This window comes from Peromyscus californicus, unplaced genomic scaffold (assembly GCF_007827085.1).
Source record: "Peromyscus californicus insignis strain IS unplaced genomic scaffold, ASM782708v3 Scaffold_16__1_contigs__length_79575227, whole genome shotgun sequence".
NCBI classification, from domain to species: domain Eukaryota; kingdom Metazoa; phylum Chordata; class Mammalia; order Rodentia; family Cricetidae; genus Peromyscus; species Peromyscus californicus.
Window position 1 is genome coordinate 33,738,001 of NW_026294458.1, and position 18,220 is coordinate 33,756,220.

The 18,220-nt window shown below is 37.9% G+C and overlaps 1 protein-coding gene across 13 annotated transcripts in view; it reads right to left on the reverse strand.

The window, feature by feature from the left end:
• The window catches only part of Bbx (BBX high mobility group box domain containing), a 247,743-nt gene that overhangs the window by 46,550 nt on the left and 182,973 nt on the right, over positions 1-18,220 (reverse strand). For all 13 annotated transcript variants that reach the window (XM_052740847.1, XM_052740857.1, XM_052740850.1 and 10 more), the window contains 3 exons: positions 14,384-14,464; positions 10,447-10,521; positions 3,173-3,253 (listed from right to left, as the gene is read on the reverse strand). In XM_052740847.1, the coding sequence (XP_052596807.1) occupies positions 3,173-3,253; positions 10,447-10,521; positions 14,384-14,464 (237 nt within the window). The remainder of the gene's footprint in view (positions 1-3,172; positions 3,254-10,446; positions 10,522-14,383; positions 14,465-18,220) is intronic.

Sequence of the window (18,220 nt, forward strand, 5' to 3'; positions counted from 1 at the left end):
ACTGACTTCAGGTTATTAAACTTGGTGGCAGGGATGTCTACCCAGGTCCAAGATGGTATTTCTTGTAAGCAATAACCTTAACTTTGGGAGATCTGCTCACTCATTTCTCTTTCCATTCTGGCCCAAGGAATACAGCTATAGAAGGAGCTGTGCTTAGCTGAGCCTTTTTTCTGGTCCTTAGTTTTCGAGATAGATGGCAGAGGTAGAACTGCCTGTTGTGGTCTGCATGTGGAACTGTATCGGGTTACAGAATGCACAGGAGGTAGGGTCTGGCTGGAGGTAGTAGGTTGGAGGCTGGGCCATGAGGTTATAACCTAGCCTTCCTCTCATCCAGTAACAAGACAGGCTGACATCTCCCATACCTGCTCCTTCAAGACAAAATAAACCTTCTAAATTGCTCCTCTCAAGTGTTCTGCTGCAGTGTCAGAATAACTAATATCTTTTATTCAGTTGTTGCTGATATGTCTCAAGGACTTTCTTAACGAATGCCCCAGACAGGGTGATATTTAAAATACTGAACAGATAGGCGTGTCAGTGATCAGAAGGGATATGGCCTCAGGGCTGGAATGGATCTTATAGGTGTCAGGGAGGGAAACACTCAAGATTTTTGTTTTGTTTTATTTTGTTTTTTTGTTTGTTTGTTTGTTTTAAATCCACAGTGGTAAGTATTTTGATCAAGACAGCTCTATGGGTACAATCCAGGTAAATGTCACTTCTGCCTCTTGCAGTACTTGAGAGCATCTTGAACAAAGGCAGCTCCATCATATTTTCTCTGATGTGACCGCGCCAGGTCTGCCAGGTAGCCTCCTGCTCAACCAACTAATCTACTTTCTATTTATTTACTTTACCCTTGGGTTCCAATGTCAAAACTAAGAACAGTGAAAGCCACTCCACGTCTCCCTGCTGCCAGCTCCCTTGTTTGGTTTGTGCTTGGTCAGATAAGTAACGCATGTCACAAAACATTTACACCTAAAGCATTTCTTGTTTCTCACCAAGCCGTAAGAATACACTGCTTGCATGTTTCTCCTTGATCTGTACCAGTAGAGCTAACTTCACTTTTCCTGACACAGTGGGTAAAGAATGGAGAAGACTTCTATCTTCAGGAGAGAAAAAAGCCCCAGTGTTGCACATATCACTCGCCAGGATGATTTGGGAATAGAGGGGTGATGAGAGACAGGCCTGTCAAGGTATAGGAGGCAGTCGAAGGAGAAGGGTCCAGCCTAAATCCGAACTACTTTCTTGACAGTTTTCCCTTTGGAAGGTTAAGTTTAAATCTGTCTCTATATTTACTTTTCAGAGGTACCAGAAATGATGATACATTATTTGTTGAAGAAAAAAAAAAGACTACGAATTACAAATGGGACAAAATTAAAGAAAACATTAATCTACTGGTGATCACTGGCCATGCTGGCTCATCTACTGTGCATTTGATGCTTACTTAGCAACTGGAATGTTCTTCTAAAACACACTTCATGTTGTGGCATCAGATTCAAGTGGCACAAATAATAATAAAGATCTTGGCAAATGATTTCTCAGCAACCCAGTTTCATCAGAAGCACATATTTTTACTCAAAGGTTGCTAAATTGATTTTCTGTAACTGAAATAGGCATATTTTGATAATTTTACTCCTTTAAATTATGACACCAGCATCCAAGCATCTGTTAAGCCACAGCATCTGTTTCATATTTGGGATGCATCCCTACAAATTAGAAGAATGCTTTTTTCTAATGAGCTTTGATTTAATAAGAAATCCTTCTCATGACTGAAAGAAAATGACAAAGTAGATTCCTCTCTCTGAAGCAACACTGCACAGTGAAGCATCTCAGAGGTTCATATGTTACCATCAAAAATGGCTTAATAAAGATAAATGCTATATGGAAAGTTGGTTTGTTTTATATTTTGGTGTTGTTTAATACTTTATAGTTTTATACATGTGTGTACACAGAGAGAAATTATACAACTAGAAAAAGCAGATGGCCCATACATTCATATTATTTAAAAAAAAGCCATTTCAAATAAGTTGTTTTGACAATCTAGAGCCTAGAAACTCCATGACCTCACAGTCTGTCTCTCTGCTTACTGAGATCCATTTGCAAGGTTACCTCCAGAGGCGCTCTCTTTCTTGGCTACATTTGAAGGGGACCTTTACTAACTCCCTCTCACAACCAGTCCCTGCTGTCTTCCGAGTTTTCCTCAGTGTTTCTTCACAGTCCTCTCTTTGGGTCTGGATTTGTTTTACGTAAGAACCATGTCAAGCTTGGCATCCGATACAATGGGCTAGTTTGTTCTAGTCTTTGTATGTGATACCGTTTCAGGGCCTTGCATTCCTAATTTGTACCTGGCTTGGCGTTTTTAAAAGCCTAATTTAAAGGTACCAACTTAAAGATTTTAAACTCTCAGATTTTTATGATAAAAAACGATAGATGATCTCATTAAGCTCAGTAAATGAACAAGAATTTATAAAAGAACCAGGCCACTCACTAAAGAACTCAGAGGGAGCTCAAGAAGGAAAGAGAGAGAAGAAAACATTTAGTATCAGAGTTTCTCATCATCCCTTCATCATCCAATTGAGAGGATCCTGGTGTTGATGAAATCCTCCCACATGTTCCCTTTACGCAGAGTGGTTTGCAGCATGATAGAAATGCTACAATTTATGGCAACTTCTGCATAGTTTTTCCTTTGCCAGTAGAGTAATAGTAGCATGTCACGTCAAATGTGTGAGTGATACTCTAAAGCCAGATATTGGAATATGTCATCTGAATGTTTCCTGCACACACACAAATCACTCTGACTAAAAGTGGTGCATTTTAGAGATTTAGAAGTGGTTTAAGAAAATCAAAGACAGAAAAAGTAACAAGCTATTTTTGGAACTCAGGCTGGACTTAATCCTACTTACTAATCTTAAACTTACTAACCCAAGAGAGACAAAACTGGTCTTATTAAAAATATTTCCTGTGAAACTGTTTTTTGTGATATCCCTGGGTAATCTTTTTCAGTGCTTAATGACTTTTACTAGCAAAACCCCCTATTGTAAGGTGAAAGGTAGTCTTCACTATTAGAAACTAGATACAGCGTATTTCTGGTCATGGGTGAGACAGCACAGTTTAAGAAACACTATCGTCATTAGTTTGTGATTTCCACGCCTGCAGACCTTAACTTCTTATGACTTACCTCTGCCAGTTGAAAGAGTGCAGAATTCCCACAGCGTTTCACGGGCTCAGCACCACCCAACTGTGAAGTACTTGAAGAGATCTACAAAGAAAATGATTCACATAAATAGTATTAATCTTAATGCCAGAATCTTAGCTTTCTACCTACATACTTGGGAATTTTATTTTCTTTTTTTCATTTCCGCCTGCATTGCCTGAATGCCAGAAGAGGGCACCAGATCTCATTACAGACGGTTGTGAGCCACCATGTGGTTGCTGGGAATTGAACTCAGGACCTTTGGAAGAGCAGCCAGTGCTCTTAACCTCTGAGCTATCGCTCCAGCCTCTTAAGAATTTCCTTAAGTTTGTAGGACTAACACTACTCCAACTCCTAACTGCTTTAACCAGATCATTTTGAGAAGCTTTTGAGCTGCTCAAATATAGGTGCCACTTTGATGGCCATATAATGACAAGAATATTATCCTTCATATTCCCAATTCTAAATTTAATATTAGCATGATATGCATATTGATTTCTACTTAAGAACTAACTCATCAATTGGCTGAGTAGAAAGATATATAGAATGATTTTTGCATTTACCGACCAATTAATTTTAAAGGAAATATTTGGGTTCTCTGTGGAAAGAACTCCTTATGTGGTAGGTAACATGACAGGAGCTAGAGGAAGGTAAGCATTTTATATAAAATACTGACTGTCTTTGTGAGACTATGCATACACTACACTCAAAGACTAATGGACTTCACACCTACAGGGTACAGTTAGGAATCTGCCTGCACTATGTGGGTTGCATCAGCATGCATGGCATTATACTGACTATATACTTTTTTGCAAATCTGCCTAAGTAGTGTCTGAGCAATATTAGGAATGAACAACACTACTCTTATTTTCATATAAAAGCTTCATTTTTAAATTTTAGCCTCATTAAGAGTTGAAAAAGAGATCTACTCAGGACATGAACACAGCATTCTTCCCCTGGAGAAGTCACCATGGGAGCAGGTAGCTATGGCCTAAGCATCCTTCATTTCTATGATTCTGAGTTCTTTCTTATACATCTTAACTGTCTATATACAGTTTCTCAGTTTGGTTTAGGAAGCAATCCAGCCCAGGAACTTACAGTGACCCCACAGGCCATTCTAAGGTGTGTCAACTCAGGGGTAAATTGTGTGGTGGGTGCTCAATGGTAGAAGGAATTCTCTCTAGAATACCCATGGAATAAGAGCCCTTCATAGAAACACTTATTTAATATGTTGGGCTATTTTTTTTTTAAAGTTTAGCTAAGGAATTTAGGAGGATTTTTTTTTCTTCCTAGATGCTACAGTTTTAGTAAATTCACTGCAATCACATGCTATTCTATTGACGATAACTTAAGGATCCCACTCTTTCTTGAGTTTGGAATATTTTCCACTAGGCAAGTTTTCACTGATGTCTATCACTTAACTATTTCTAGACAAGTTGGATTTAATTGGTCTATCATTAGACTAAGAAAAAGCAAACATACTATTATCAGGGACTTTTAGTAACTTAAGGAATGAAACACTGAATGTAAATGTCAGTCCCTTGAACCAAGGTTATATAATGTAGGAGTCATGGCTTCTGAGCCAGCCAGACATGCCTTCATTATTTTCTGCTATGTAGATTTAAGTAAATAATCGGGACTCTGAGCCTCATTTATTTTACCTTTAAAATACAAGAAAGCTTGCCCAGTATTATACTGCACAGATGAGATTTCATATTGGGGACCAGCAGGGTTCCGAGGCCAATAGCTCATCACCATAGATGGCACAACAATCAACACTTATGATTTATCGTCATCACTAACAAATATAAAAACTTTTAGTGCCATTCCAAAAACTGGTTACTCAATGAAACTGAACAGTTTAGAGATGAAATGTCTGAGGATACAATTTATTAAATTTCATAATTTAGAGACTACCAACTTTGTTGCATGAGCAAGAACTACCAAGAGACAGTATGCTGGGCTGGGCTGGGCTACACTACCCAGGCCCATCTCGGTACTTCTTCCATCAGCTCCCTCTGCTGTTCTTTTTGTTCCACAGCTTCTGTCACTTGACTATACTTCATCTCTACTGCATCTGTTGCCTCATGCAGTATATATAGGTCACATCAAGAGACTCCCTGCCCTCTGCCAATGAACTACAAAGTAATCGACTTGAGGTGGTTTCTTACACATTAGGACAGCTTCCTTTTTTTTAAAAAAAAAAATCTCTCAGATATTCACCTATTCACAGCCACAAGACAATATCTAAAATATTCAAGGTAGCTAAAAAGCCTGATTTCTAAAAATGCAAGTGTGTGAGAGGTTCATGTTTCCAAATTCTGACAAAATTTCATGGAATGATTTACTATGCTCCCTGAGCATGTCTTTTAAAATACTCAAGTATTTTTTGGGTTGGAGAAGGGTGGGGAAGGGTGGGTATTTTTTCAGAGGTTGGGAGAAGACTGGACATATGATAATTTAGATAGCTCAGCCTTTATCTAGATTTCTCTACCACATTGACATGCTGATCTCTCTGTTGGCCAACTCCTTTCTGGGCTTCGATTCCTGGAGACTGGCCTCTAAGGCCATTCTTTGCTAATCTCTGCTGGCTTCTTTCTACAGTGATCCTATAAATACTAGTTTCTCTTAGAGTTTTCTTCTAGGGACCACTTCCCTTTTTATGTTACATATTTTCTTTTGTAATTTTATCTGTGATGATGACTTTGACTTCAAGAATAAGTCATATATTGTTAATCTGTCATTTTGTTACTGTTCACTCTTGCTAAAAATTTTCAATGTAAGGGACATGTTTCCCTTTAAGTAAGAACAATATCATCAATGTCTGTTTTCCAATGACTAGCCTAAATGCTGCTTCCGACCCATCAGTGTGTGACTGCTACACTGGTAGGTGGAGAGTATTGTATACTATGCTCATGGTTGTGAATTTTATTTTCCTCAATCTATACGGTGTTTGCCAATCTGGTAACTCTGTTGTTTTGACTATTATATAATTCAGATAAACAGTATCTATTCATAAAGGTTAGTAAGAGGAGGTAATAGTAAGTAGGTGAAATAGTATCTGGGATATAGAAAAATATGCTAAGAAAAATGATCACTCTGGATGTTAAAGTCCTCATTTTGTGTTTCCTTGAGGTGCATGAGTATACAAGGGAAATAGGTGGTAAGATGAGAGTCAAATTAGGTGATGGTGAAATATTTTGTAATTATAAGGCATTATAGACACTAGTCTTGAAGAAAATGAATGATAACTATTGCACAAATAAATTTTAAAAAATGGATGAGAATAGCTGGTACTGCTTACTTTAAAAGAAATATTAATGCCTCCAAAAAAACACATAGTATGTCCTGTGGTTAGTTGTAGTGAAGTTTACAGTGTTTTTATGGAATGCAATAGTAAGTAACATATTAAGTATCCCATCATGAAAATGAATGCTCTAAATTTGTACCTATTGCTTATATCCTATTGTGACAATATCTTAGATTTGGTATGATTATGATTCTACTTATACTGGCAGGGTAAATATCTTCTAAGGAAAGACCTAATGTCCAAATCTATTTGTCTAAATCATATAGATTAGCTGTGTCTTTTTAGTAAGTATGCTATTTTTCAATGCAAAGATACACACTGGATTTAAGAGCCAGTCACATATCAGACAGATAATGTGTGCATTGTCCATGGCTTTTAGACCTATTAAATAATAGAAAACAATAGCTCCCTTCTGGCATGATATTCAGGCATTGGTCTTCCAGACCTAGATCTAAAGTGAGTGATGTGGCACTTTACCTTTGAACAACAACAATGCAGATAGGGAATTCATTTTGACCAACTGAGTACATCAGAGCTAAGAATCACAGAGTGATAGCACACTGGATGGGTTAAGCTGAATCTAGATGAAATATGAGTATCAAAATGGAAGAGGAGGCTGACTGACATGGGGGCAGGCAATCTTTACACTGTATTTCTTTCTAGATCTTATAAAGCAGGGATATTATTTTTCTTCTTTAATATAAACATTCACAAGGAACCTATTAAAAAAAGAAGTGCTAGCCGGGCGGTGGTGGCGCACGCCTTTAATCTCAGCACTCGGGAGGCAGAGGCAGGCGGATCTCTGTGAGTTCGAGGCCAGCCTGGGCTACCAAGTGAGTCCCAGGAAAGGCGCAAAGCTACACAGAGAAACCCTGTCTCGAAAAACCAAACAAAAAAAAAAAGAAGTGCTTTACTGAGCCTTTCACTGAAGGTTAATTTCAACAGGCTTTAAGATGGTCAGACTTGGTTAAAAGGGGGGCGGGAGGAGGAGTCCTCCTTAGCTTTCAATGCAGAAACCCAGGACTTGCTAAAAAAAGAAAAACAAAAACCATTTTCAACCTAAGAAAATGGCCAGAGTCTTTAACAATTGTGCTTTCTTTGATAATTACACTTCACAATAAATAACCCATTTCTAAGAGAACATATAGCCAAATGCCTCTGAAGAGCTTATAAATGAAATTAGCAGGAATGCTTTCTAGGAATATTTCATGTGTCTATCTTATAAATATTCCAAAACCAAACACTTTTACAGAGTTAAATGTTTCCTAAATACATAAACACGGACTCCCTTCGTAAGTAGGTAATGATAGGACCGAGAATCCCTCAGAACATAGATGGGGGTATAAATGGTAATTTTCAATCAAACTCTTATGCCCTTCCTCTGTTTCTACCTTTCCTTCATGAGAACAATGGATGAGAAAGTTCACTAACAATAACAATAATACGCTGTAAGTCAGCAGCAACTGGAGAACAGTAGCCTTAAGGTGTGATTCCTGAAAAAGAATCTTGCTGCAGATGGAAGTTCTCAGTCTGTGTCAATCAGAAGTCCTAGCAGTAGAGCCTAGGAATCTTTCTGTGTTTGAACAAGCCTTATGGGAGACACAGACTTTTTAAAGTGTGAAAACCTTTGCTGTGGACTAATTAGGACAATAAAAGATGATGTTATTTTGTGAAATAATTATAAAAACAAGGGGATATATCATCACAGTGATTACGGACTACTCTATTTCTACTACAATATATATGTTCATCATAGATTTCAGCAGACAACTTTTATTAGTTCATTTAGTTAACTCTTGTTTAGCCTTATGTAAGCCGGCCTACAATTGGGCTGACAGGATGGTCAGATGGTAAAAACTAGATTGAAACTTAGTGTTCTCATCCATCACAAGGAGAAGGACTAGACAAGTTATGAATCTCTAGATAAGCACAGACTTCTCTTATGGAAAGCAGATGTAGTGCATACTGTTAAATAACCCCAAGTGCCACACTTTAATTTGCTCAGAAATTAAAATGGCTTATATTACCATCTTATGCAAAATATAAGAAGTCCCCTAGGGCTTGAAGAGGGAGGAAGACTGAATCAGATTTTTGGGTATAGCAGAAGTTGTGTTTGTTCACATTATCCAGGCTGGTTTATCCATCATGCATGACTTTTGCTACAATCCCCTGGAACAGCTCCTGCTAAATTTTCAAATTAACAATCCTAAGATTCCTCAAATCCCAGAGATGCTTTGTGTCAACCAAAAGACTTTAGGGACAAATGCTGCTACGCAGCAGTGTGATCTCTAGGGATGCTTCCCTGAAGACTGTCTAGTAACTTTTTTGTCCCTATTGGGGGGTGGGGCGGGGAAGCAGTACAACTGAAAGGCAGAGACCAAATCTGGTCATTTGATGGGGGAGTGCACTGAGCACAAATTACTTCCTTTAGGAGATTCACTGATCTCATTCTTCAGAATCACAGGACAGCAGCCCTTATACCATCAATTTGGTCCTTCAGCACTGACCCAGGTCTTCAGTGGCTGCTAATGAATCTGATGATGGCATCTTTTAAGTACCATTTAATCATGCTGTTAGGTACACACACATTTGGTCAAGATATTCTACACTGACATTTCATATTAAATGGGTAATTAATATATAAATATCAGGTATATCAAAGCTGGGCCACCATACCCTTCAAATTCATGCTACAGGGTAAAGACTTTAATCCGGCAGAATATATAGCAAATAAATTATATCTTGTATGAAATGCTTCAGAAAAACTGAATGGGAATGGCTTAGATACCAACACTAAAAATAAATTCACTCAACACACCAGCATTCTTTTTAACTTTTGAAAAATATTTAGCAGCAATAAATGGGCATCAATAACTGGAAAAGAATGAGGAAATAATATTAAACAAAACTATTTCCCCCAGACAATGAAAACAACAGTCTGCTTATCAGAATGGAAAATTATAATGAAATATTAATGTGCTCAGATGCATCTAGCAAATTGTTCTTCATGAAATAATATTTTGCTCTTAGTTTTATATATTAGTTATCAGCAACTAAAATAACTACTATAGCAGAGTCGCCTGACATAAGCAGAGCAGCTGGTGCTATGAGTCTCAGAAGGGTCCCAAGAAGCATTTTTTTTCCTTAGTGTAAGAGTCGAAAGTAATTTTTTTCTCATTTTCAAAGTGAAACGCTAGGTTTTCCCTTGCCAAAAGGATATCATTTTACATTTCTCATACGCAGCACTCCATACTCAAATGAATCGGTGATTCAATGCATCAATATTAAACAGAACAGTCTTGCCTGTCATTTTCTCTCGATTCTATAAGACATTACTTAGATTCTGATATGCAGTTTTCTTGGAATGAAAAGCACAAGGACCTAAAGCAGGCGATGTTTTTTTCATGATCTGTGTCCATCTTACTATTTGTCACAGAGCTCTTTAGGGATGAACACAGGGTTGTGGTAAACCAGGCACAACAGCCAAAAAATACTGTTTGGTGCATGCTATCTGGATGACAAGCCGACAAAACTGGAGATCCTGCACAAATTGACCTGAGCAGAGGCAAGGATTAGACTCTGATAAAATACTGGCTGCAGCTACATCTGGTGGAAAGCTACATAGTGACAACTTAACAGGTAATACTCAACACTATATTTGCTTTCAGAAAGTTATTCATCAATTACAGCATCTAATTTACTACTAGAAACACAACTGGAATCCTGTGGCACTCATGTTGACAGCAGGTTGTTTTGTTGTTGCTGTTTTTTTTTTTCTTTAAAGACTGAAGTAAATTAAGAAGGTAAAATGAAATAAATGAATCACTAGTGAATACCTGCTGCAAATGTACTCTAAAGTGCAACATAAATTATTAGGGTTCCTTTTTAGCATTTCTTAAGATGAACATGATTTCTGAACCTAACTGGCATGAAGAAACGAAGGCTTTACCTCTGCAAACTGAAACAAAGCTGATGCTTGACACTGTTTTGAAGGACCATCAGGTTGGGATGTCCTTGAAGATATCTAAAAGGAAACAAGACATGTTCAATGTTTAATGAGTGTTACTACATCAAACTGCTAGCCTCTGCCATGTATTTCCATGTGGATTCAGAAGGGGGTCGCCATTCTAAATCCCTCTGGAAAGATCAGTACCAAATGATAAAGGAAGACGATGGTTGTAAAGAACAAAGAGTCTGGCTCACTTCAAAAGATGAACCTTATAAAACTACCTGGTATATATCAAGCAGCAGCATTAAACAGAATCAGATGAATTTCTTTATTTCAATGAAATTTTTAAAAACATAGTACTAAAGCCAGGTGTGGTGGTACATGCCTTTAATCGCAGCACTAAGGAGACAGTGGCAAGAGGATCTCTAAGTTCGAGGCCAGCCTGGTCTACAGAGTGAGTTCCAGAACAGCCAGGGCTACAACAGAAAAATGGACTTGAAACCCACTTCCCTGCAAAAAGTAGGAAAAAACAGTATTAAAAGTGCGAAGCTGTAAGTAGATACAGCCATACTCTTCCCTACACTCTCCAAACTGCTTTTTGTGTAGAGGCATCTCTCAAACAGTATGGAAGAAGTACATGGAAGTGGGGTCTGGGTATCCGGGTTTTAATCTCATCTCTACTTAGCAGGTATATGACCTCAGTTAAACTTCTCAAGACAAGACTTATTTTTTTCCAACTGTATATTAATGATGGTGATAGTGTCTATTTTATAGAATTATGATGATAATATGAATATAATATGAAACAAATAAGCCTACAAATGTATTGTCTGGCATAGATGGGAGCACAACTGTTTCAATACAAAAGCGTTTGTGTGTGTGGACATGCAATGTGCACATGAATGTAGGGAGCAAAGGTTGACGCTGGTTGTCTTCCTCAATCACTCTCCTCCACGTTCTTTTTTAAAATGTCTACAGCTGAACCTGAAACGTCCCGTTTCATGGAGACTGGCTGGTTGGAAAAACCATGGATTTTCCTGTCCATGTCTCCCCACTGTTGAGGAGTACTCATGCTTAGTTCTCATGCTTATGCAGCAGGCTGGGCCACTCCCCCCCCTTCCTTCTGTTGTGACACCTGTAGTCTCTCATCACACAAAACATATACACACGTCAGTGTCTAACAGTGCATAGACAATTCTGCAATACCATATGTTGTTTTGTTTTCACTGAGTAACAGCAATACCCTCAAACTGTTCTGAGGGCCAGAATAAAATACTTCCAAGAATTTTTTAAGAGTAATTCCGTTATTAATTTTTGCTTCTGAGTGGACAAAGTTCAGTTACATAGCAGGATGAAAGTGAGCGGAAGTGAGCAGGAGCTTTGGGTATTATCATTTCAGCCCACTTGTATACCTCAAAGAGAACATAGTAGACTGTGTTCAATCACCACAGAGTACTTACTAAGCCGTAAGTACTTACTAATGTACCCTGATCCCTATTCTACAACCATAAAGTGACTTTTAGAAAAGTTAGAAAACATTGTGGTCATATGACAGCACAGAATCAAAAGTGATATCAGGGAAGAAACAAAATTAATATAAAGGTTGCCTGATCATCAATACTATTTACTACTGAAGCCACTAGGAAGAATTTAAAGCTATCACATGTTTTGAATTATATAAGCTATTTAAAAATAAATATCAGCTAGACAGAAACAAACCATCATAAAAGGAAAAAATTGAACTAAGGGATCTGAAGACATTCCAGGCTGAAATTGAGTAACTTTCCTTGGTTTAGCCACCAATTCTCAGTCCCCGGTAACACACTGTGCAAGTATGATAAACTACAAATACAAAGTTGCAAGGATTTACCTCAGGTCTTGGGAATTATGAAGCTAGTAGAATTTACTTCCAATAATACTTCTTATTCCCACTAGCCATCCATAAAAGTTAAGAAAAAAATGAACAATTCATATAAAAGGCAAACCTAACCCATAATATAGTTCTTCAGGAATTAAATCAGATAGTAAACCAAACAGAACCACTATTAAAATCCATCTGTCTTTTTTTGAAAAGCATTTAGTGAGTTCTAAACAGAAGGATACTCATAAATAAATGCTGACATAAAGTATTTCAGTTGGTGACACAAATAGGGTCTCCTAAGAAATATCAAGACCTTTCATATAAAAGCAATACTGTTACAGATCTCTTTGGAAACTCATATATGCTACAGAGGCCTCAACATGTACACACTGTGATATGTACAAAGTTTCCAATAAAACTATAGAGTTCATTCTATCATTAGGGCTTCAGGGATCACTCACAAGCATATCTGCTTGAAGTCTCAATTAACATATCTCTAACTGCTGAAAAGGGACCACAGCATGAATTCTCGATTATATTTAGTCCTCACAGAAATCAATATTCAAATCAACCCAAACTCATTCCAGCCCTCAGTCAAAGACAGAAAGAGACAGATATATACCATGAACAAATATATAACATTCTGGTGATATAAGCAAAGCAGCTAGGAATATTGTAAATATTCTCAAAGGACTGGCAGGAGGTGCCAATGCAAACAAAGAGACATCTAAAAAGTATGATTGTCCTGTACCAAACTGTGGTAGGACAAGGAGAAGAAAATTTAAATGATCAAGGAAAGAATAGGTGGCTTAAAGATTGGGGGTGGGGGAGGAGATGAGAGTTCATATTGAGTTCTAGGATTAACTGAGGTATTTTCAGAAGGGGTTTCAATCTCTGCTTTTGACACTGACATTGAACTAAGAGTTCTGTCCTGTGATGTAACACTCTGGCAATGGCAAACTTCATGCTACAATATCAAGTTAGAATGGCTGTCTCCTGTAACCCGACTGGTGCCTGACCCAACTGTCATCAGAGAGGAGTCATCCAGCAACTGATGGAGGCAGATGCAGAGACCCACTGCCAAACATTAGGCGGAGCTCAGGAATCCTGTGGAGGAGGAGGGGAAAGGAGTGTAGGAGCCAGAGGAGTCAAGGACACCAAGGGAAGGCTCACACAATCAACTAGCCTGGGCTCAAAGGGGGTAACAGAGACTAAACCGACAAGTGAGCCTGCATGAGACGGAACTAGGTCCTCTGCATATACGTTACAGTTGTGTAGCTTGATCCTTTTATAGGACTCCTAACAGTGGGAACAGGGGCTATCTCCAACTCTTTTAATGGCTTTTGGGACTCTACCACTTATACTGGGTCAACTCATCCAGCCTTAATACATGGGGAGGTGCTTAGTCTTACTGCAACTTGATACGCCATGTTTTATTGAAACTCATAGGAGATCTGCCCTTTCCTAGATAGAGACAGAAGAGGGGCTTGGAGGGTGTAATGGGGGAGAGGGGCTGGGAGGGAAGGATGGGGGGTGAGGCTGTGGCCAGTATGTAAAATAAATAGATGAATTTAAAAAAATTTAATAAAAACCAATGTTAGAAAAGAGGCAACTATAGGTAAAAAGAAAAAACAAAGAATATATAGGTAACAGTCCTGAGTTTATTCAGTCTTTGGATTTTCAATCAAAATGTTGTATGATTTAATAATAATTCTAGTTTAATCATAATAATAATTAGTATGACTTAACAAGCTTCTATAAACATGTATCTATTTCTCAATTAACATCTCTAGAACGGCACAAAGCAGTGAATGTCTGTAATCCCTGCAGATGGCAAATTGAGGCAGAATCTTAAGTTTGGTACCAGCCTGGCTATAAGGACACTATCTCAAAACCAATCAAACAAAAAGCCCCTGGAGTCCCATATCTCTTACAAGCTTTGATTATATGTCCCCGTTTATAATTAAATGAGCTGAGTAGAGTTCTTTACTGCTTTCATTTGATGTCATTAGCCCAAATTTAAGCTCCCTTTATAAATGACTCCTTGATTAATTAAGTATAGGATGCAAACGTTACCTCAGCAAACTGAAACAATGGTGACTTCTGACGCAACTCAGGTGACTCTGAAACATCAGGCCTGCAAGGCCCAGTGGATGGCTGAAAGAAAGACAGACAGCTTGAGCATCATGACACCCGCGGACAAACAAATGCCACCTAAAGCATTGCCAACCTCACAATCTAACAACTGAGGCAACACCAACAAAAAAGTAATTGCTGAGTGGGGCCTGAATGAGAGCCATCCACGACAGGCTCATCTATTAGAACACTTGGTCCCCAGTTGGTGGTACAGTTTGGGAAGGTAATGGAAACTTCTAGAGGGTAAGTGAGGGTTATGAACTTGCCCAACTTCCTGCTTACTCTGTTTCCTGTGTGCAGATAAAGATGTTATCGGTTAGCTTCCTGCTCCTGCTCACATGTCATGCCTTCCTGCCACTATGGAGGCTAGCCCTCTGGAACTGTCAGCCCAAATAAACTCTTTCTGTCAGTTGCTTTTGTTCACAATATTTCGTCACAGAACAAAGAATAACTAATACACTTTACTAAGTTCTATGCAAGTGACCGACCATTCCAGTGCTAAACAATGACAGAGACAGTAGATAGACAGCAGGGTACTTTCAGAATGTGTACAAAGACTAGCATTTTCCTGCTGGCTTTCTGTTACAAATCCAGAGAACACCTACTTCCCTGTACTATGCTGCCTCAACACTTCCTGTTACATGATTACACAGAACCATACATGAGCTCTAATGGAATAATTCTGGGAAAATAAAACTCAAGTCAAAATTTTCTTTTCCAGAGTTTTCACATATTTATATCATGAACCCTAGTCTTAAGAAGGTTAGGGTCTACTTAAAGAAACATTCTCTTGTGAGAAGTTAATACTTGTAAACGTTTAACATTCTGTTATTGTCTTCTGTTATTTTCATTATTAACAATACTTACTTAAAAAAAAGTTAAAATTATGTCTTTCCAGGATTTTTTCCAAGAATGTAAATTTCCTCTTTAATTTTGTGTGAGAAATAAAAATATTTGTATTGGGTGACATACTCATCTCAGTAGAGAATTCTATTGACGGAAGATTTCTTTATTATTCTGACCTAAGTCTCTCCCTTTTTTATAGATGAAATAATTTAGGACCAGACAGGTAAGTGACACTTACCCTCAGTACTCAATCCCCCTTTACTTAACTCTTATCATCACAAGACACACTTGTTTACTGTGAATCCTCTCCCAGGGCCTGTTACTGCATTACTTTCCAAACTGCCTAGGTACAGTGTAGATACTGTTGTTGAATTATATTGTGAGCAGTAACACATGCCAGTGGCACTGAAGAGGTGGAGGTAGGAGGAATCAGAAGCTTATGGTCACCCTTGGATACATGAGACCCTGTTTAAAAAAAATTATTGAAGGAACTAGTGAAAATTGAGAAGTATTCTTGTAAGTCCTAAGTCAGTGTGTTTCTCCTACATTCCTGAATAATGAAGTTAGGTTTTCTAGGGAGAATAGGTATTTTTTCACTTCAAAGGGAAAGGCAACAGAAGCTACACACACACACACACACACACACACACACACACACACACACACACACACACACACATGTTCCCACTGAACTTCTCTCCTTGATGGCTGAAGAGGAAGGGTGTTCTTCTAGCAGTGTTACAGGCTGTAGAGTAGGAACACGTATTTGAAAACTTTATGGTCACTTTGGATGTTTTAGAGAGATATGAAGACTCTTCCTAGTGACAAGTACTATGGAGAAGTCGCAGAATCGTTAAGTAACTTGCCATCTAGGGCAAGCTTGCTTCTCTTATCACAGCTTGACTATTAAGCATGTTGTGCTAAATGTGCCACTAAGACACCAAGTGCACTAAAAAGAAAGCCAATAAACCCTCAAAGTAGCAGCCACAAAGGTTTGGAAATTTCCTTCTTGGGTGGAATGACTAACCAAAGTTAGGAATAATAAAGAAACTGTATGCATTTATCTCCTGGATATTTGGGGAAATGAAGTCTGATTTAAAAATCAAGCCAGGAACTGAATAAATATCACAAAGTGTCTTTATAAAATTCTAATAAAAATATACATGAAACGGAAATCTTAAAGGCATTTACAGCAAAATACACTATCATTTAGGCAGGTCTCTTGGCACAGACATGCAATCCTACTAGCTACTTGGGAGGCAGAGGGAGTAGGATACCAAGTTCAAGACATTTCTGGGCTGTCGAAGGAGTTCAAGACAGCCTGAGAACTTAATGAGATCTGCTTTAGGGGGACAGAAAGGTTAAAAACAAGATAAGCAAATGAACTAAGGCTATGGGACGTGGCTCAATTTAACAAAGGGACTGATTCTGAGAACTGTGTGACATCACAGAGAATATATAGCTATGACATCACTAGGCAGTATGATTGTATGGGATACAGTCATACATGTAGCCCATTGTTGGCTACAATGTCATTACCAATAAATACATCAATGTATTCTTATTTCAGATTCCATGAGGTGGGAGAGGTAATGACTCTGAGGACACAAACTGCCCTAGTGGCTTAAAGTTCATATTAACAATAAGAAAATTAAACCTTAAACATCATTTTAAATACATTTTTTCATTTACTTGATTGTTTCTCCCCAATCCCAACTCCTCTCAGGTCCCCCTACCCACTCAATTTTGTGTTCTCTTTCTTTCTCTCTCTCAAACTTCCACAAAAGATAAAGGATAATTTTACTGTAAAATCATTTCAAATCATGAAGTTTAAACGTTAAACAACTTTCTTTATGAACTTTTAAGATGAATGATTTTAATAAAACCAAATGAATGGAAGGGTCAAAGATAAGAAATTATCAAGGCATGTCTGACCAGGCACAAGACAGAAGTCTACACGTGTGTTTGTGCTAACCAGGCAGCACAGAGTAGATGCACAATGAGTATCTGTTGACTGACTCCATTCTCTTGTGTGTGACCTGGCAGTAAAGTACAACAAAGGCTGCCTAGTGGCTAAAATAGCACAAAGAGAATGACTAAGTCTGTATTTTATTCTAGTGGACCATGTCCTTTCTCAAGATGTCGGTATTTGTGAATTAGTGTAGTCAGTAAAGTATAATGGAAACAGCACAAAATGTAGAGCCTGGGGGATGTGGATACTACTCAATTATGTACATAGTGACTTGGTTACCTGACCCGAGTCAAAGCAGAAGAGAAACGTCATGACAGAAGTCTAGAGTAGAGATAAAAAAGGATGGGAAAGAGCTGTAGAAACCAACAATGCCAGCAGCATGGAAGACAGAGGGAGCACATTCCTCAAATTCTCCCTTTGATTTAGATGCAATTCTCAATAAGCAAGGAAGAGAAATGATGCAGTTTTTAGGAAAACTAGAGAGCTGATGTAAATGTTTATCTAGAACAAATTAAGGTATGGTAAATTGCCCATTAAAATTTCATCAGAATGTATATATTCAAAGTAGTAATTTACATTTGTAACTATGCTGCCATGTCACCAAGGTAAGGATGATTATCTTACAAAGTAAAATTGGATGTGATACATGTCGGGCATTTTTATCTAAAGATTTCAAAATGCAAAAATGATCCTATGATACACCAAATGTATATACTGTATGAATAGAAAATTCTATACTTATGAAAGGGAAGGTAGATTTCCTACAAAAGGCTCCTATTACAGTCCCAGACTTTATGAAATGTTATATAGAATATTCGAATTATTTTTGTTAACTGGAGAATGATTTTTATGAATCAACACTTATTCTTCAGCATCTATTCTTATAAATTAATGAGAAAAGAAATAAGCTATCACTAAACAAGAAAAGAAAAACCAAACAATCCTGTTTCTAGAAAGTC